General features: G+C 35.2%; 1 protein-coding gene across 6 annotated transcripts in view; it reads right to left on the reverse strand.

Annotated features, from left to right (window-relative positions):
* Window positions 1–1,832: 1,832 nt before the first annotated feature.
* LOC101891022 (protein pangolin, isoforms A/H/I/S) overlaps window positions 1,833–22,593 on the reverse strand; it is a 162,800-nt gene continuing 142,039 nt past the window's right edge. For all 6 annotated transcript variants that reach the window (XM_059124913.1, XM_059124912.1, XM_059124910.1 and 3 more), the window contains one exon: window positions 1,833–3,039. In XM_059124913.1, the coding sequence (XP_058980896.1) occupies window positions 1,909–3,015 (1,107 nt within the window). In that variant the 5' untranslated portion in view covers window positions 3,016–3,039 and the 3' untranslated portion in view covers window positions 1,833–1,908. The remainder of the gene's footprint in view (window positions 3,040–22,593) is intronic.

The following is a 22,593-nucleotide window of genomic DNA, read 5'->3' on the forward strand; positions in this document are numbered from 1 at the left end:
AAGAAAAAAGTAAAATTCTCTGTCATTCTCTACTATTATTATTAACCATTAATAATCTACTATTATTATTAACCATTAATAATTAAAAATAGCGTTGATATTTGTTCTTTTTATCTCTTTTTATTATGTTTTGAAGATATTTTCTCCTAGTGAACACAATTAAATGTGGCCAATTTTTTATGGACAACATAAAAATATTCCGTACAACAAAGATTAACAAGAGCAAATAACTGGAAACTCAAAACAGATTGAAACCTGCCTCTACATGAACAACAGCAAGCATGACCCCGCTAATACATCACTTGAAATCAATAAAAAGAATATATCGACTACAAGCTTAGAAAGTAATAAATACCTTAAAAAAAATAAATAAAACTTATAACAACCATAAACCCATAAGATAACTAAAAATTTTACAATCTCACAACCCATACAATAAACGACTTCTAATCAACTGAAACGAAATTTTTTGAAAAAAAAAAAAAAAACAATTCAAGATTGACGAGATGATACACAAAACACTAACTTATCATAAAAGGGAGAAATCCATTCTTCATAATTCGATATTCAATAAGACGCAATCCAAACACTTTTGTTAGAGAATTTTCCTCCAGACAAAAGTTGGCATCATCTATCAATCAATGACTACACCCAAACACTTCATCTCATTAAAATATTAACAACAAAGGAACAAGCACAGGTTTATATTTCGAAGAAATTTGTCGTCTAATTTAAAAGCAACAGTTGTTGCTGTGGATCCAACGCAAAGCAAACGAACCCAACATAAAGTCTTTGCAAAATTTCACTATTATAAACATACATAAATCCACTCACACGCATATGCTTCCAAAAACCTAAGCTGATCAATCGATTTCGTATCTTGACTCCTCAATACTATACACACAGAAACAATCCATCAAATTAATATTGATTGAGCATGATTTATACACTCAAAGATATTCTAGGTGGGAACAAAGTGTTCTTATAATTTGCTTATAATTATGTCATTATATTCAAGGACGGACAACATTGTATTTATTTCACAGTATTAGAAAATAACGTCAATGACACTGGTCGATAAACGGGCCAGACACGAAAATGCTGTCGCACACCGATCATCGGTATAATTTAAAACTCACACCACGGAAACGGTGTCATAAGCTAGCATGAACATATAATACCGATTGACAACGTTTAATTAACTTTTTTGTAATCGAGGTTTCTCTCCTACTTATACATGAAAATGTAGGGACAAGTTTTACGGCAATATCCAACTCGAATATACCACGACTACAAAGTAGATTCTATAAAATAGACATCGGAGTCGTACCTCACTTACCTTTTGTGTTAAAAACAATAGTTGCGTATATGTACTTATACAATGTAATTAGCCAAAATTAATTATAATATCTATCATAATTTATGTTATTTTAATTATATAACAGTAACACATTTCCCTTATTATCTTTTTTCCAGGAATCCATTTATAGCATTACTTTAAATAAAAATAAAACAGCATAATTAAAAAATGAAACAATAGCATAATTATGTTGTTTACTTTATTTGAAATATTTGAAAAAAGTGATAAAAAAATACATTGGTTCTAAAATGTGTTATGCCATTTATTTATTTTAGAATTAAATGTATATTATTCATTTTGCACGTATATTCAAACATCCGTATCCGTTTGTTAGGCTGCAACGATATATATATATACATATATATATATATATATATATATATATATATATATATATATATATATATATATATATATATATATATATATATATATATATATATATTTATATATACATATATATATATATATATATATATATATATATATATATATATATATATCTTTGCAGGCTTAAAAAAGGATAGGGTGTAAATGTGAATTAAAATTTAACTTTTTTTAATGCTTTTAGAAGATTCTATAGAGTTATTATTCCTTTTTCGTTTCTTTTTCTTGGATACGTATCCATAGTTATCCCTCGCACTCCATCCTGGATAAAGTTCCATATGTAACTGTCGTTCATGTCGTGCCTTTTCGTAATATTTAGCTTGCTCTTCACGTGATAATTCATGCCAACGTCGCCCCAGTATTTGATTTATTGCTGCTGACTCCTTCAATGTACACTCTGCTACAACTTTTGCTCTCATTTCTTTCATATAGAGCATAAAGGCATTTAATGGTTTTTTTATATGTGGTTTCTTTTTATCGCTTGGAACGTCTTGAGGTCGCTTCTGAATATGTTGATGTTTTTTGTTTTTATATTCCATGTTATTGTGACTAGTAGTAGTGACATCCTTTTCATTGTAGTTATTAATTACTCTCTCAACTTCAGTTTGTGGGCCAATAACATGATATGGTGATGTGTGCACTGGAGGTAATACATTCGACGAAAATCGAAGTGATAAATTGTTAGAGATTTCGCTTGACAATGAGGTATGGTAAGTGCTTTGAAAGTTAGTCGCTGAATAAACCGATGGTGTGCGCCAGGCTGTAACCTGTGTTATTTCTGGACTTAAAATTGTGTATGGATATTGACTAGAAGGAAGTGGATAAATTGATGTTCTGGTTATCCCCATCGCTTTTGCATCTAAATGATAAGGTTGAATGCCGCAGTGAGCGGGGGGAGGAGAGGTGAAGTGTTCTCCAGTTTGACTTAGAAAACATCGTAATCCCAGTTTGTTGGCCACTGATACAGGGAGTCCAGTGGCGGATGAATTGGAGTAGGAATAGGGAACGAGGTACGTCATATTAAAGTCTTGGGTGCGTGATTCTGTTTTGTTAAAGATTGGACTACTTGCAGATTTCGATTGTATGTCACTACATTTATCAGCAATTTCGGTTAAGTCGATTAAACTAGATTTTTCTTCCAACAAATTTTCAGAGGACACTGTTTCATCTTCCCGATCACCTTCATCCTTAAATATCTTCACTTCATCGGTGCTTCCCAAATCATCCCCTGGCGATGTCGTTGTACGGGTATCTGTCGTATTCGGCATATTTCTAATTTACCATTATATTAACTGTTTATAAAATTGAAATCATATTACAGATATTATTATTTTAATAAAAAAATATAAAATTCATATTAGCTTTTACATATTTGCATTTTAAAGTACCATCTCGTTTAAAAGTAGGACATTTACAAAAGTTTTATTTTTAATGCAAACAATTTTTTCACTCTCAATATCTTTTTTCTTTTGTGTTCTCAGAGGCTCGAAACGATTTTAAAGTAGTCCTTCATTACTACTTTAAAATCGTTTCGTTTGTGTTCTCTGGCAGAAAAATTATTTAACATGAATTTTAAAACTCAAACATAACTGCTCACAATTGTATTGGACAATTTTATTTGCCCAAATATATCGACCAAAAAATTTTTAAGTACAGTAAATTGTTTTGTTTGAATTATATTTAATTAAAATGCAAATTGTGTTAGTCTTTTGAATCGAAATGTTGATTTTAGAGCTTTTGATTTACACCCACCGATAAGCAAGCAGGTCTCTATTTGTATTTAGACATTTTTAACAATTTTAGGACTCTTGCTCAATTTAGGAGTTTGCTCAAATATCTTGTGTCATAAATACGATTTAAGTTGTTTTTATACTAATCAGTTCAATGTAGCTATTCGAGGGCAGTTTCAAATAGGAGAAAGCTGAGGGCATATATAAATAGCCAACTATTTTTTTATATATTTTTTTTTTTCATTATATAAAACATCCCTACAAATGGATCCGAATAATTCAAAAGTGGTAATATAATTTAAAAGGTGGCTGCCAATTGATTTTCATGTTTTAAAAGAGTTGTGTCTATTAATATGATACATTGTTAACAACAGATCAACATATTGATTGATTCATCTGAATCTTGAAAGAAAATGGCAAGATTAAAATGGATTATCCAATTAAAAATTTTGTCATTAACTCCAACCAACATACAAACTGTCGATACTGGACACTAGTCAAATTATCTATAAAAGAACCAATCATTTTTTCGCAAAAACTATAGTGTCACAAAAAAAAGCTAGTACGGTTGGGACAAACTTTATATACCTGCCACAAACTTGCAAAATTTAAAAAAAAACAATGTAGCAAATATGTTATATGGAGAATCTATACGACACGTGGCCCTGTTATTTCAGTCTGCCCGAAAAGCCCTATTAATACCGAATATCGGAATGTACCAACTTATGGGGGATATACTTAGATGTTAACCTTCATAGGAATTTATGTTATAGGAAGTGGTACCTATTTCGATCACCAAATAACAAATTTGAAACAAATACGGAAATAACCCATCTAAAAACAGTATATTGTGCCGTCGGTAAACCAGGCTGAATAAAAACTCGATTCGAGATAATCTTCGCATAAATGCCAGAAGATAAGGCGATTCCACCGGATTGTAGAATATGCGATCCGCTAACTCCAGTCCCATAAATGACTCCCGGAGGTCTGAGCTGAACGAGACAGCCGGAGTTCCCCCCTCAACTTTGGCATCACGTGGGGTTATATGCTAGGTTTGCTGATCATCAAACCGTGACATAAGTGTCAAATCACAGTAAACCTCGTCGTTTTAAACGTTAACGGAAGCCGGAAACTTTTCACAAGGCTCTCGCGTACATGGCTAACACGACAGCAAGAATCCAACAACGCTCTAACCGTTGGAGTTAGACAATTACAGACGAACAACTAATATACGACTGATTGGGAGAGATGGAGAGAAACAGACGGAAATATAGGCGGACGACGGGAAGATACAAGCTCAACCCACTGCGTTGAAGTAAGATGAGCGGCTGGCGCTCTATTGGCTTTGTATGGTCTTGACGAGGGAGGCCGGAATGCAGAAGGGAATGGTGATTCCGACGGCAATAACAACAGCGCTGGGAGTTGCGACACTGGTTTGCTATGTGTCCCGTCAAAGGACAATTTTGACAGTATCCATTCGCTCAGACATATAGGATTCTCCCATCAACTGACATCCTTCGAAAAACTGCCTGTACATAGATTACACCTCTTCGGCACTGTGCTCGATACTGCCCTGACCAAAGCTCTGTCTGAGGAGTGGTAGCTTTAGGCTGCATAGTAGAGGTCTCGTGGACTGTTTCAGTTACTTTCGTGAGATTGGGTTCCGATCGGGCTTCAGATTGACCCACGTTCATCAGAGCCACTGAGCTTATGCTGGAAATATCCATTCGCTCATTGCGGTATCCGCGAAGTCAAAGTCCAACAAGATTATTTCCGGTAAGAGGGGGGCTTGCAGGTTCTATAGCTAAACAACACAATATGTATGACGACCAGGGGGAATAAATTAGTTCTGGAGTATTACTAATTTACTGGCCGCCGTAACACCTCTTGTGCTCTCTTGTCGTCTTCTGAATTTTCCGATATTGGGCATATCGGTCGAGAATTAAAACACGCCTCACTTCGAGCTGGTACAGTACTAATCTCTTCAAATGTGAACCGTAATTGTTTCGCATACCGGCGAAAATGTAATTTGAAACTTTTCACAGCCGAGGGCCAGCCGGAATAAAATTCCACGAGATTTCTTGATATTCACTTGAAGTAATTTTCATCTCTTTATCAACTGTCTTAGAATCTTTTTCTAACGCTCGAGAATCAAAGTCCGTACCACTGTCTGGGAATATAGTATTAGGACAACTACGACGTGAAACAAACTTGTGAAATGCGGTTAATAAAGATTCTGGAGACAACGCAACTGCGCAATGCAGCCATGATCTGTTGACCGCAGTGTTTCTTTTCTAAAATACACGTATTGCATTTTCGAATAACCGTTCGAATCAAGGTTTTTATCAGGGAACCCAATATTCAATACGAATGATTATTTTCACATTAACTTATTTCCACCATAAATTGAAAACAAATGTATATAGGCGGAGAGTTAAGCGACTGGCAAAAGGCAAGACAAGCAACAGACAGATTAGGTGATTTCACTAAGCGTCGTTAAGTCGCATTAAACCCTCTGAGTCGAGAATAGGGTTAAGGGGAAGAAGCGATCTAGAGCTTGGCAGCACTCGTTTATTTAATAAACAATTATATTCTTCGTTGTAGGCATTCAAGGGCAGTTTCAAATAGGAGAACGCTGAGTACATATATAAATAGCCAACTTGATTGACCTCTATCTGTCCGTCATTTAAATGCCTTTTCCGAAGCGAACGTGTAAATATTTTCTACAAATTATTTGCAACTAAGTGAGATTTCTCTATATTTTTAATAATAAGCAATCGGGGTTTTTTCAAAACAATAAATTTCTATTGCTTAAGGATAACTTTTTGCCAAAATACTGTACAAATAGTATTATTACAATTATATGAATACCTACATAAAGAAGAACAAATTATTCCCTTTGATAATCATCATAAATGTTTATACGTATATTTTTATAGCTTTGTAATGTGTATGATCATTAGCAATTGCACTTGTTTCTCAAATATTACCTTATATAATTCAATATGTTTGTAATTTGTATTTGTTTATTTGTGAATTTATGTCAGCATAGTAATATCATTTAAAGAAAATGACTTTTTGAAACAAAATTCATTCTATTTGTTTTGATTTTTTTAACGTTATCTCAAAAAACAAAGTATAAGATCAAACATTGGTGCCACCGACGTTATACTAAAAGGCGAATAGTATGACAAATTTATTTAACTTCGGTTATTAACGGAGTTCGTGGATTTTCAGAACAGAATTGTTGGTTATCAGGCGACTTATAATAACTTTTCCATTATATAAAACATCACTACAAATGGATCCGAATAATTCAAAATTGCTAATGTAATTGAAAAGGTGGCTGCCAATTGATTTTCATGTTTTAAAAGAGTTGCGTCTATTAATATGATACACTGTTAACAACAGATCAACATATTGATTGATCCATTTGTGAAAATTCCAAATTTGTGGGTATTTTCCTGGAAAATGCTGGATTGTTATGCTGCTGTTGGTGGACAGAAAAATATTCCTTGAAGTTAGAAATATTTTCCTCTCGGTTTTGAATCGAGAAAAAATGGAAAGAAAGGAATAAAACAATGGGATGAGTTTTGGATTTGGAAAAAGAACAATTATGGTTCTTTATTTATTCAAATTGGAAAATTTGAACGACGCTTACCAATAACAACAGTTGTGATTGTAGGTTGGTTCACAAGTAAATTTATTAGGAAAAAGGAAAATTGAAAAAGCCGCAGATAGGACACAAACGGACATTTTGAGTAACTGAGCGACACAAACACAAGCAAAGCTTATGGATCGACTCAAAACTTAGGAAATAGAATTAGGGATGCCAGATCGAAGAATTTCGTATTTACATTACCGGCCCCCTTGCAGTGCGTCTGAAATGGAAAATAAACAATTAGATCCGTGTATGTCCTGGTCTGGTTACAAAGCAATGGGAATGAAAATGAATTTAACTTAATTCTAGGATAATTTTTATAAAGATGATGACCAAATACATAGGTAGGTTTCTGTCACCAGACCAGATGGAATCACGAACTCGCACCTGCTTCGGAATGTACAAGCTGAAAAGGAAAGTTTGTGCTTTTTGTGGAAAGTAAGACAATAGTGAATTCTAAGGAATTCAGGAATTTATTAATACAAAAATTAGGAAAAAATTGTGAAATGAAAAAATTAACACATTTAGGAACATAGCCCATAGATGGCCCATCCAAAAACGGTACTTTGGCCAGTTGGTAACCCATTTCTGACATACACCCCCTCCGTAATTACTCTCGGATATATATCGACGCCTATGACAATGTCTATACCCGATGACTGATAAAATTTCGGATCAGCCAAGAAGAGGTGTGGGAAATTCTTTTTGAAGTCGTCGGGCAGGGATTCGGCAGGCGTCTTTGTGGTGATCCGATTATCCACACGAAAGGTGCCTTCGATTTTCACTTTGGAGTCAAACCTTGAGAACAGAGTCAATTGGCACACTGTCTCCTCTCTCAATGTCAAGGTGTTGACTTTAATTTTCTCCACAAAGTTCCTCGATATGCGGCTTACTGGAGAGGCGGAATCCAACAAACATCGTGCCACATTCTTCGCATCTATCCTTACCAGGACCGTGGGTAGCAAGATGGTCCGATTTTGCTGGATCAAGGACGTGAGAGATCCCTTCGTGTTACGGGAGGTTGCTGAGGACGATGAAGGCCTTTGTGGTACTCGCCGAGCTTTTGACGTTGATGGTCGCGGTGAAACCGACCTAGACTCCGATCGGGACTTGGGAGATGGTGGAAGGATCTGGGCCCGCAGCTTTGGATCCACGTGGAGCAATGTGTGGTGGTATTTGTGACAGTGGCGACAGCCAGTGTCACTGAAACACGAACCGTGGGAATGGTCCAGGGCCAAACAATTCACGCAATATTTGTGTTTGCGAACCACTTCGAATCGTTCCGTCATGTCCATATCCAGGAACTTATGGCATCGACGTAATGAATGGGGACGCTGACAGAGCCGGCATAAGAATTTCCCATTTTGGTATGGGGCTTTGTTGTGGTTGCGCTGACCTTTGGTGGCGGAATGTTTGGGCATGGTTCTAAATAGAATGCGAAAAAAAGGACACAGAAGGGAAAAAATAAAGTATGGAGTTAGTGGCTTGGAAGGACGACAAGCTTAGTGATAGGGCGAGTAATAACCCCTTTTTGGGTTACAATATCTGCAACACGGATATGACGATCGGAACCTTGATAAATCTTACAAACCCTACCAAGGCGCCAGGCATTTGGCGGAAGATTATCATTATAAATTGCGACCAGTGTGTTTTCTCCAATGTCCTTCTCACATGTATGCCATTTACAACGCTTTTGGAGTTCTCGGAGATATTCAGTCTTCCAACGAGCACAGAAACTCTGATGGATTGCTTTAGTCGCTACCACCTATTGATTAATGAAATTGGACTGTCTTCCAGGTGTGGATTAACAGGGACTAAAATGGGCGTGCCTATTAGAAAGTGTCCAGGAGTTAAGGCGGCAAAATCTGTTGGCTCTGAGGAAATAGGAGAGAGAGGACGAGAATTAAAACAGGCTTCAATTCTGTTCAGAAGCGTTAGAAATTCTTCGAACATAAACTTGAATGAGCCGGCAAACCTTTTGAAATGGGTTTTGAAACTTTTAATCCAGGCTTCCCAGAGCCCTCCCATATGAGGAGCTCCAGGCGGAATAAAGTGCCAGCTACGATTTTGCACGGAATAATTGGAGATAACAGCGGAACGAGAAGCTTGAAAAAACTCTTTTGCCAGGACCTTAGACGCTCCCACAAACGTTGTACCACTATCGGAATAAAGATGTGCAGGACATCCTCGTCTAGAGACGAATCTATGAAATGCTGCCAAGAAGGTGGAAGTGGAAAGATCGGACGTTGCTTCGAGATGTATTGCTTTTGTGGAAAAACACACGAACACACATACGTATCCCTTTGTTACACGACATGAGCGTCCGCTATAAGTTTTAATATCAAAGGGACCAGCAAATTCTAGTCCAGTGCGATAAAATGCACGAGTAAGCTCTGTACGTTCAGGAGGAAGAGCAGCCATTATCTGTTTCTGACAGCGCTTCTTATACAGGATACAAGGCTTGCATTTATGAATAGAAGCTTTAATGAGGTTCTTGACTTTAGGAATCCAATACTGGGATCTTATTACTCGAAGAACTAATTGATTTCCTCCATGTATAGTGATTTTATGGACAAAATCAACATAAAGCCGGGTAAATTTGCAGCTGTATGGAAGGATGATTGGGCGTTTTTCCTCGTATGGAATACTTGGAGAAGAATCTAATCGCCCACAGGAACGGATTAAACCATCGGAGTCTAGGAATGGATTTAGACTTAAAATGGAACTTGATGGTGAAACTTGCTGCTTTCAGGATAATGCTTTGTACTCATTGGGAAAATGGAACTTCTGGTACCATTTGACCAGTAGATTTCGCGCCACAAGTATTTCAGAACTGGAAACAAGTAGAGTATTCCTGATAAAATTAGCGCGAAGTGGTGGATGTGTTCGACGGAAAAATCGATTAATATACGCAAACACTCTAAGCGAACGTGTATAGGAAGAAAAATTTTCAAGAATATCGGCGGAATCTTCGAAGTATGAAAAGTGAACCTTCAGGGGTTTACGTTCCACACACGTTTCTTGAATATGAACATGGTCTGGCCATCGGTTTGAGGATTCCCGAAGCCACGAAGGTCCAAACCACTAGAGATCATTTTGAACGATGTCTTGAGGTGACAGACCGCGACTTGCCAAATCAGCTGGATTTGATTCGGACGGAACGTGATGGAATTTGGAAAGGTCTACCACTTGAATGATAGTGGAAACTCTGTTGGCTACGAATGTTAACCAATGACATGGCGGTTTGGAAAGCCAGGAAAGAACTATAGTGTAGTCTGACCAGCAGAATACGGAGTAATTGGGAATATCGAGCGATGGGAGTAGTACGTCGATCATATCCGCCAGTAGGACAGCTCCACATAGTTCTAGTCTTGGAATAGACAGCGTCTTCACTGGAGCAACTCTTGTTTTGGAATACACCAGGTGAGTGAATGTGGAAGTACCGTTAGCTATTCGCACATATAAAGCGGCTGCGTAAGCTTTTCAGAAGCATCGCAGAACCCATGAAACTGAACTTCAGCAAAAGGGACATATTGGAGCCATCTCGGAATTCTGACTCGATCAAGACTTGAATAGTCGGATTGAAACCTTTTCCACTGGTGCAAGGTGGCTGGACTTATGACCTCGTCCCAACCAGTACCATCGGACCAAATCTGCTGCATTATTATTTTTGCCACGACAATACATGGCGAAAGCCAGCCAGCAGGATCAAATAATTTGGAGATCTGAGACAGAATCTCAACAGGAACAATGGTAGTTGAATAGTCCCACCGGTATATGTGCGAATAATATATAAAATAATATGTGTCGCAAACTATGTAAAGTGCGACCATATAAACGGAACGACGGTAGGGTGCACGTATAAGCGAAGAGAACACCAACAGAAAAATAACCGATCACTGTTGAGTGGAATGACACAACAGAACGCTGCTTGTGTTGGCTGAGCGAACGAACAACTCAACAACAAGTGGAAATGTGTGTGACTGTATGCAAGTATTGATGTTGTTGAAGAGATTCAGTGAGGGTTCTCTTACAACAACAACAATAATAATGAAAAAACAAACGGCGATGGATAATAGAAAAAATGTAATATTTTCGCGGCAAAACAAAAAAGGAAAAAAAATGAGAAGAAAACACACTGTCGCGAGGTCAAAAATACGTGGAATAAGAAAATTAAATACGAATTTATATTATCGAAAATTGAAATAATAAAGTAATAAATGAAATATTTATTCACTTTATTTATTTAAAAATCTAAGAAAAATATGGAGATTTAAGGGAATATTTAATATTGGACTTGAATTGGTTCGAAAGTATACCAAAAAAAAGAATACTTTTCGAAATCCTTGAAGTTAGAAATATTTTCCTCTCGGTTTTGAATCGAGAAAAAATGGAAAGAATGGAAGAAAACAATGGGATGAGTTTTGGGTTTGGAAGAAGAACAATTATGGTTCTTTATTTATTCAATATGGAAAATTTGAACGACGCTTACCAATAACAACAGTTGTGATTGTAGGTTGGTTTACAAGTAAATTTATTAGGAAGAAAGAAAATTGAAAAAGAAATAGGACACAAACGGACATTTTGAGTAACTGAGCGACACAAACACAAGCAAAGCTTATGGATCGATTCAAAACTTAGGAAATAGAATTAGGGATGCCAGATCGAAGAATTTCGTATTTACAATTTGAGTCTTGAAAGAAAATGGCAAGATTAAAATGGATGATCCAATTAAAAATTTAGGACTTCGTATTTTGAGGTTAAAACCAAATTAGAACGCAAGTTTGTCATTAACTCCAACCAACATACACACTATCCATACTGGGCACTACTTAAATTATCTATAAAAGAACCCCTATTTTTTTGCAAAAACTATAGTATTAAAAAATAGCTAGTACGGCTGGGACAAACTTTAATGCCTGCCACAATCTTCCAAAATTAAAAAAAAAAAAACAATGTAGCAAATATGTTATATGGGGAGAAAACCCCTATTAAGAATTCTAAATACCATTTTTCAGATAATTCCGTTAAGAGATATCTCTAAAATAGAAAAATACCGAATATTGGAATGTACCAATTTATGGGGATATACTTAGATGTTAACCTTCATAGGAAAATTTTTGTCATAGGAAGTGGTACCCATTTCGATCACCAAATTTGAAACAATTCCGGAGTAAATTGTTAACACAAATCATCAAAATACCAAATATAAGGAGGTAGAATTATATGGGGTCCATATCAAAACAGGAACATATATGCATAGTTCTCCACAAGAATGTTTCTTATAAACTGAGAACAAATACTGTCAATTTACATCAAATTCGCTTTAAAATGTATGTGGGCTATACCTAAATGAGAACCTATAATGTCAATTTTCAATACTAAAAATACGGGTCGAAATTACTATTGATTAAAGTGTTGTCCGTCTACTTTATTCCTTTCGAAAACTAGAGGCATTTCCACTGGTGAACATGGTTAAACCGACATAAAAATTTAGTCTGGTGCATATATATACTAAAATGCCAAGTATGGTGAATGGTAAAATATGCGAGGATGTGACGATGTCGTTGGAGTAGCTTTGGTCAAAACAGGAGGAGGCATTAGTTGATGGCCTGTTACAAAATTATCTATCCTACCTACCGAAAATGATGTTGTTGAAAGTCATAATCTTTCAATGGAGATGATGGCTTTCTAAGTTACTGTACAAATAGCTGCAGATCAAAAAAATGCACACACGCATAAAGAAGAACACTGGACAGACATCATATTAAAAACGATGCTATGCGCAAAAATATGTAGATTGCTTTGTGTAATCATTGCATATATTGTAAAGTCTAAAATTAATAATGTTTGTATGTAAATATTTTTCGTAGCTTTGCAATGGCTAATAATCGTTAGTTATTGCAATCGTTTCTTAAATTTTAACTTTCAAAATTTATGTTCTTCATTTCGAATCTTCATGTTAGCTAGCAAATAAATCATTCTAGCTTCCGAACGAATTGAAGTATATTGATAAAATTTTACTCAGATGTGTGTTTGCTCTGCAGGACTTTTGGTTATATAGATCCACGTCTTGGTAACGGTATGTAAAAGTACCAGCATATATTCGATTTTTCGGCTATTTTTATTCGATCTCTTTTCAATTCATAATATTTATGATTGGATATTAATACATCCCCTGTATATGTTTCACTGTTTTTGTAATACTCGCATACTTTTGGACCGATCTCTCCCAAATTTAACATGTGCTAGATTGTGATCTTAAATTATACACGGTAATCTCCTTCTAATATATGATATACAAACAAGGGCTGTGTCGACATCCAATTATATTTGAAAAGAGATCGAATAAAAATATGAGAGCTAAATCCACATTTTAACAATGCAATGCAGATAAGTTTTCCATTCATAATAGGGATGATTCATTTTTCATAATCTGTCCACTGAATTAATCTAAAAATAGTAGGCCGCTCTTCGGCACGTAATCGTTGTAGGTTACTGCACACGTGGAATGTCTGCAATAGTTGAGCAATACAGGCTGAGATTAAAATTGCAAATCTTAATACTATTATATTCTATGCATTCATTTGTTGAACCAAATTTTTCTTTCTTACAAGATTGAATTTCTCTGGATCACAATTTATAGACAAGATTTTTAAATTTTAAAGGATTTAATAGTGTATTCTTAAATGTTATTTTCATTCGGAATACTAATAATGAAAATTAACTTTTAAAAATTGATGTGGTGAACTTTAACAATTCACCCATACTTTAAAAAGGAATCTCAGTGTTTTCAAATATTCCGTAATATTTTAATTACCAGTTTTGAAAAGACAAATAGATTGACTATGCAAACTTTTGCCAATTTTACGGCAAGCTCTACATTTAAAATTCCTTATTAATTATAATTTAATAATTCTTCGAGTCTGTATATTAATTGATTTTTTTTTTTTTTTTTTTTTTTTTTTGTTTTGACGAATTCTCTTTGTTTCTCTAGGTATACCAACTGTGACCGTATAGAAATAATAAAAAATAAATAAAACCAAATGTTATTAGTTTCAATAATATGAGAATTTGTGGCTGGAAGCACCGATGCTCCCTGGAATTTAATAATTCTTCGAGTCTGTATATTAATTGATTTTTTTTTTTTTTTGTTTTGACGAATTCTCTTTGTTTCTCTAGGTATACCAACTGTGACCGTATAGAAATAATAAAAAATAAATAAAACCAAAGGTTATTAGTTTCAATAATAATAAAATATGAGAATTTGTGGCTGGAAGCACCGATGCTCCCTGGAAGGCTCTCACAGCCGTTTGAAAGAGAAAATTCTAGGCTTAGATATTGAGTCAACCTACAGAAGGGAGCCTGACTTAAGCTGACCTAACCATTGCCGCCCACCTTGAAACATGGGACAATGTTGCAATAATTATTAATAACATTAGTTTACAACACAATTCATAGGTGCAAAAATTTCGATAAGTTATACAATTCAATATCAAGCCACTTAATAGCAATACAATTCAATAAGTGCCGAGTTGCAATTAACGAAATTTTGGGATAGCAATGCAATTCTAGATTATACGGTATATCATTTAGTCGCGTGGTAGCGATGAAATTCGAGGGATCCTTTTAACGTGATTCAGGATAGCTGCAATGTAATTCAAGTAGTACCTTATATACATTTGTCCCAAAGTATGTAGTATCAATATAATTAATATTGGCCATTTAAATTTACGAAAGACAGAAAAGTAATTTAACCGATCCCGAGATCCTTTTGACCTTAAATTAAATGGATGTAAGATAATCTAAAACTTAAGAACTTAAACAGACTGAGTTAGTAGCAAAATGACGTGAGATCCATCTCAAGTGAGCATAATTCATTTCATTAATTCATTTTCAAATTCAGTGTATTTGTACAAGACCGCTCATTGAGTGAATGAGCCGGAAATAACCCATCCAAAAAACCGTATATTGTGCCGTCGGTAAAACAGGCTGACTAAATACTCGATTCGAGATAATCTTCGCATAAATTTCAGGACTCAGAAGATAAGGCGATTCCACCGGATTTGTAGAACATGGGATCCGCTAACTCCAGTCCCACAAATGACTCCCGGAGGTCTGAGCTAAACTAGACAGCCGGAGTTTTCCCCGCTCAACCATGGCAACACGTGGGGTTATATGCTGGAGCCGAAACAGGCGGACGACGGGAAGATAAAAAGTCAACTGACTGTGGCGAAGTACGATGAGCGGCTGGCGCTTTATTGGCTTTGTATGGTTTGACGAGGAATGTCGGAATGCAGAAGGGAATGATGATTCCGACAGCAATAATGACAACGCTGGGAGCTGCGACACGGATTTACTATGTGTCGCGTCAAGAGACAATTTTGGCAGTATCCATTCGCTCGGACATATATGATTCTTCCATCAACTGACATCCTTCAAAAAACTGCACATTGGAACACTTCGAGAAGGCCTGTACATAGATTACACCTCGTCGGGACTGTACCCGACACTGCCCTGACCAAAGCTGTCTGAGGAGTGGTAGCTGGAAGCTGCATAGTAAAGGTCTCGTGGACTGACGACAAGGGGGAATAAATTCGTTCTGGAGTATTACCAATTTTGTTCCCGGCCGCCGTACCACCCCTTGTGCTGTCTTGAAGTCAACTACGTGAACCATTCCATCATCGCCAGGATGAACCTGTATTTTACGGCCTTACCTCCAAGCCGTTGGGGCAGTTGCTCCTGGCATATAACAACCAAATCATTGACTTCGATATTACGTTGCGGAAATTCCAATTATAACGCTTGTACAAAACTGTTGAGTTAAAGCCCTAAAGCGAAAGCGATTAATGATACTACGAGGCGCTTCATCTATGGCCGATTCAGGTGGAGAAAGAAGAGGAGCGCCAGGTGTTAGAGAAACAATGTGTCCTGGATTTTCCGATATTGGGCATAGCTGTCGAGAATTAAAACACGCCTCAGTACGAGCTGGTACAGTACAATGTAATTTCAAACTTTTCACAGCCGACTTCCAAAGTCTTCCCATGTGTCGAGGGCCAGCTAGAACAAACTATCACGAGATGTCTTGATATTCACTTGAAGTAATTTTCGTCTCTTTAACAATTGTCTTAGAATCTTCATCTAACGCTCGAAAAGCACAAACAGACTCCGTATCATCGTCTGGAAATAGATAATTAGGACAACCAAGACGTAAAACAAACCTTTGAAATGCGGCTAAGAAAGATTCCGGTGACAACGCAACTGCGCAACGCAATGATCTGTTGACCGCAGTCTTTCTCTTCAAAAATACACGAATTACATTATCGAATGACCGTTCGATTCAAGATTTTTATCAGGAGATATTCAATACGAATGATGCGTAACATCAACTTATTTTCTACCATGAATTGAAAGCATATGTATATATTCAACTGACATAAGGCTAAATTAACGGGAATTAACTAAGCGTCGTTAAGTCACATTACACCCTCTGAGTCGAGAATTCGAGGAGGTTCTCATAAACTGAGAAATACTTCGCATTTCCATGTCAGAATTAAAGGCAGTACAATGGATATGTTCCGCCGACATAATAATGAATCCAACGAAGAATACGAATAATGTTAACACCGGTGTAATTCTCCACAAGTTTTTCCCATGCGGTTTTGTTGGTTCTAATAGCGATTCGTTTCAATCTATACGACCTATTCAAACCTTTTTCATGATCATTTTGGTGGCTACAATTACGGGATACAACCAACCAACTGGATCAAGAAAAAAGTAAAAAGAATTTAAACGCACATTCCATCGTATTCCCAATGTTTTAAAAGTGCTGAATTGCACAAACAACAATACTTCAGTATCAACTAGTTCCTCTTTAAAAAATCTGTCTGGAAAAAACTTATGTTGGGAAGTCCATTTATGCAAATTAAATTTGGCTGCCAATTGATGCAAAGTGCGAAAAGCTAAGAAGGGCGCAAAATTAGCCCCAAACGTTACCGTTTGCAATTCATAATCTTGAATTTGATGTGAAGGTGACTCTCTAAACAAAATATGTTGAAAGGGAGTATCTACGTAATATCACTGTTAAACACGAATTCGCCAACTTTCAATCAACAGAACAAATTCTTCCTGAAATGTGGGCCCAACCTGAAGAATATCAATAAAACTTACTCCGTTGGAAGCCTTTTTCGAAGCGTTAAAAGCGACTCTTAATTTAGAAGTTTGTTTCTCAAAATACAGGATTCCAAAGCAGAGCGGACTAGGAACATATGTTTCAAGATAAGAAACTCTCGAACAACGCTATAATAAAGATATTTAATGGAGGGTTTGCGAAGAAGTGAACTCTCGTTCTGCAAAACTGTTGTAGAGCATTTTGTCGAGTAGTGCCGAGTTGCACTGTATGAAGGAAATCAGTCTTAAAAGGAAGCGAAACAATATACCGACCTTCTGAATTTCTTACCGCAGTGGCGCGATAGTTCTCTTCACAAAATCTTTCAGAGGAAAAGATAAATGTTTGGGTGTTTTTTTTTCTTATTCCCAAATGCGAAGTAGTAATTGGTTAGGATTTACCTCTTTCGGATAATACGGTCTAGTATTGAAAACTTGCATCGAGGTGGTTAACAGTGGACCTGTCAAGATCCAACTAAACACCGCATTTTGGGCTAATAAAAATTAACAAACCTACAAACAGACTTTCAAACAGGCGAAAATCTGCTAGTTGTAACTGTGGCAATTTATCAAAAAGATCGGACCGAATAACAAATGATGGCAAGTTTTGGAAATCCGAGGTAGAACGAAAGCGACCACCTCAATCGGAACCGAAGAAAGGTGGTGAGATCCAAGGCAAAGTGAACGAATACAATTTAACCTTCATCTCGCTTCAGACAATACATTATTCCTGTAAGGGCGGAGTGGAACCATTCCACTCGTTTGTTTGCTTCAGTTCAGTTTAGGTCACTCGTCTCGTAACTCGTCTTCTATCATAAATAATATGATTGCATAATTCAAAGATCTATAGCAATTGCCTCTAATGGGCTCTCTAATGGATATTGATAATAATGTTTCCTGTATAGTTTCCCACTGCTCATCCTTAACAATCCTTTTGTGTGAATCGGTATTAACTACTGCCGCTGGTATAAACTCTGAAAATTTCCCATGACTTCCTCCGGGTCTTTAATCGCTTAATTACATATGGATTTAGGTATTTCGTAAGCAGTAATACTAAATTCATATTACTGTGGTAATACTAAATTGATATAGGGTCTTCTTCTTTGGGCACAACTCTTGATATAAAAGTAATTAATAGCCCTTCTTGGCTCAACACGACGACAATTGTTCTAATTGATAAATACGTAATTAAATGGCATTCTTTTTCAAAACTAGAGTAAGAGATAATTGCTTCTACTGAAACTATTTCGTCTTGGTAATGTTTTCCTGCTTTTATAAATATCCGTTCATGTTCATTTGATATGGGAAATCGAATTTTTAGATCGTTCCCAATGCCTTACTTTCCCGCCCCTGCCGACCGAGATGGCCATCAAGGAGCGTGAGTTACGTCCCGACCCTTCCTACTTACTTTATGTTGAATTAAGCATAACACAAAAGTTCCAAATTATATTTGAAACTCTTGTTTTCGTGTCCACATTCCCAGACAGTTATTCGATGCAGTGTCAGCAAAACCCTGTCGCTACATTTACAAAATATTAAAAGCAAGAAATAAAAGTCTTAAGACCACAACCAAACAAAAAAAGTGTGTTTTAATTCCACAAGGGATACTTAGTGTGTTCACAAACCACAGCAGATAACTGGCGTAGTCGGGGTGGTTTGTTCTAAAGAACAAAACATAAAATAACCTTTGAAAAAATATAATTAATATAATTAATAGGTGCAAAAACATTTTGATAAATGAAAAATTTTGTTCTAAAGAACAAAAGATATAAATAAAGTAAAAAAGAACTAAATATTAATAAAAGAAAAAGTGAAAAAGTAAGACATAAACTATACAAACATTTTAGGATGTCTATGTCTACAAAATAAAGAAATGGATAACCTTAAAGAAGTAATAAGACGACAAGAGGAAATTATCCAACAGTTGCAACAACAAATGCAGCAGCAGCAACAACAAATTCAACTGCAGCAACGACAATTACAAGTCCAAATCCAACAACAATAACCACAAAATGAACGTACACAGCAGCAACCAGTACTTTTCCACTATAGATTTGGCTACAGGTTTTCATCAAATCATGGTAAAGCCAGAACACAGCATTTTCAACTACATTTGGCCATTATGAATTCTCAAGAATGGTATTCGGGCTCAATTTATAAGAAATTATGCAGACATTGCGTTTCCAATGATATCAGATGCAAGTAACTTTGCGTTGGGTGCAGTCCTTTTTCAAAATGGACATCCAATTTGCTTTGCATCAAAAATGAACATGAACGAAATTATTCACCCATTGAAAAGGAACTTTTTGCAGTGGTGTGGGGTGTAAAGTATTTTAGACCATATTTGTATGGGAGGGAATTTAATTTACACACTGATCATCAGCCACTTAAGTGGCTGCAGATAAAAAATTCTGCAAGGGATTTAAACCCAAGACTTCAAAGTTAGCTTATCCAACTAGGACAGAATATGATGTCAAAATAGATTAAATAAAAGGAAAAGAAAATAACATTGCTGACTTCTTAAGTAGGATTGACGTGGAGACCAATGAAATTAAGAATATAGAAGAGGACAGAAATGACTCTACTCATGGTACAATGAAGAGAAGGTAGGTCAACTTTGAAAAAATTGCAAGTATAGAGGTCTACCTGTTTGGCTTGTAATGTCAAAATTAGTATCAAAACAATAAAACATCAAACAACTTGTTGCATTTATTTTGAATAAATAATTGAAAACCGCGATAACTGAATGAAAGGTCAACACTTCTTTTCAAAATCATGTATTATATATCTCTAAAGGATTATTTCGCTACAAAAACTCTAGATTTTGTCGATGCATACATTGAAATAAATATTTTGAAAACATCCGAATTTGAATATTTTCTGAACAATTTTTTTGTTATTGTAAAGAAAACTCATACATAAACAAATAAAGATGACATATTAAGCCAAGAAAATAAAAAAATTAAAATCATATGGTATCATAGCCCTACCTTGATATCATTGTACCATGACTCTACTGCAGCAACAGTACATTCGCAAAATGAAGATGTAATTGACTATTTTAAAATCATAGATACTGTAGCTAACAAATTTAGGACACAATTAATTTTAGTAAATAGAAAGGAAACCGAATCAAAGATGGTCTTCGGAAACATTAGAATATTTATAGAAAAAACTGACCTGGACAATAATATTGCCAATATTTCAAACAGATTCATAATAAAAGGTAAGATAGGGATCTACTCCGATTCCGATTATAATGGTTTGCAAATTCGGTTATTACAACTGTATTCTCAATACAGCAATATCATGTTTGTAAGATGCAGTCACTATGCCAAAGACCTCCAATCTGAATAGGAGGCAATAAGACAGATATCGCTATTTCATATTAAGGAGTCTGGCCATGCTGGAATTATTCCAAATTATGAGGATATCAAACGAAAGATTTTCCGATTCCGATTTTGAAACTCTTGGTACAAAAAGTAATAAAAAATTGTGAAATTTGTACATCATGAAAATTTGATAGAAATCCTATAAGAAAGAAATTCAGATTTACGGAAACTCGATTGAACACTAACGAAATTGTTCACGTTGACACATACGTAAATTCAAAACAATCTTTTATAGTGTTTTTAGATAAATTTTCTAAGCATGCTGTTGGTGTTCATTTGGAAGACCAAAATACGAACTTTAGTAGAAAAGTTGAGACTGTATATTTCAATTAATGGAAAAATTAAAAAAACTTGTAGGAGATAATGAATTCAATAACTTAAATGTAAAGGAATTTTGTAGAGTAGAAGGCATTAATATACACTTCTCGAAACCTAATCGTCATATTGGAAATTCCGATGCAGAAAGGTCCATTACGGAAAAAATTAGAGCTCATAATATGGAAGAAAAACTTTCAATAAAGGAACAAATAATGAAAGCTATAGAAATATATAACAAAACCTATCATTCAACCATTCGTGAAATACCGCATAGGGTTTATTATGGATATATCGAAAAAAGTTTAATTCGAGACCGTCTGCAGGATCAAAAGAAAAACATAATAAAGTAAATGCAAATAGGGAAGACTACGAAGAAACAAGAGATGAAGGGTTCATAAAAAACTATAGAAACGTTCGACACAAAGAACAGCCAAAATACAGAAGACAACAACTTCGGAATGGTCATGAGTGTAATATTAAAAGACCTTTCAAATTTTCAGGCCCTAATAATGGTACTTCTTCTAATGTCTCTAGTACTGTCGAACAATGCAACTCTGTTGATCAGCCAAACCAATGAAAACAATGAAATTAAAACCGGTGATTTGGAATTGGTAAATTAAACATGTACAATAATTCATATAATAAATATAAGTGAAATAGAAGGTATATTAAACAACATCAGCATTAATATAGCAAGTCTAGATCTAAATAGCAACAGCGTTCTACAAAATGAAATTAATCTTATTAGATCAAAACTTAAAACAATACTGCCATCGAAACAAAGATCTAAAAAAGGGTTAATAAATGCAGGTGTACAGTTATCTTGACCACTTATCCATCATCGATCAAAACTCACACAATATTATAAGAAATGTTAATAAACAAATTATTATCAATGATTCTCTAAACAAGTCATTGGAACATTTGAAAACAGCTGTAGATAATACTCGAAAGGAAATAGAATCGTCATTTAATGAGCTCAAAGAACTTTATAATAACGTTTTAAGTAAACTATTTTATGTAGATCAGCTTTCTATGCTTAAAACTTTAGAGCATAAAATAGATCAAATACAGGACAACATAGTATCAGCTAAAAATAATTTTATACACCCAAGCTATTTTACGTCACAAGAGATTTTAAAATTTTAAATTGATTTTTACAAACTAAAAAACTTTAAAGTGGGTATTATACTCTGTAGGGACGATTCTTTAGTACCAGTACCGGAAAGTTTTATAAAAACGGAACTTAAAACTATGGTTCCTATTCCAAACTAATTATTGTTTATAGATATAGTTTATAATAGAGATAGATTCTGATGAAGAGAAAATAATTAACATAAACGGCATCCAACACAAATATGAAGAAAATATAACTATAAAGAGATTAAATAAATTTAACAATTTGACCTCAATTTTTAGTGTTGATAATGACGTAACAATTATAAAGAATGCCTTCTCTGAAAAACTAAAACAATCCTGTGATGATATGGAAATAAGTCTAACTGGTAATTATTATAATTTTAATTATTCTTTATCGCATAATAAACAATAAGAACTCTGTTAAAATTAATATTGATA

This window comes from Musca domestica, unplaced genomic scaffold (assembly GCF_030504385.1).
Source record: "Musca domestica strain aabys unplaced genomic scaffold, Musca_domestica.polishedcontigs.V.1.1 31, whole genome shotgun sequence".
Lineage (NCBI taxonomy): Eukaryota > Metazoa > Arthropoda > Insecta > Diptera > Muscidae > Musca > Musca domestica.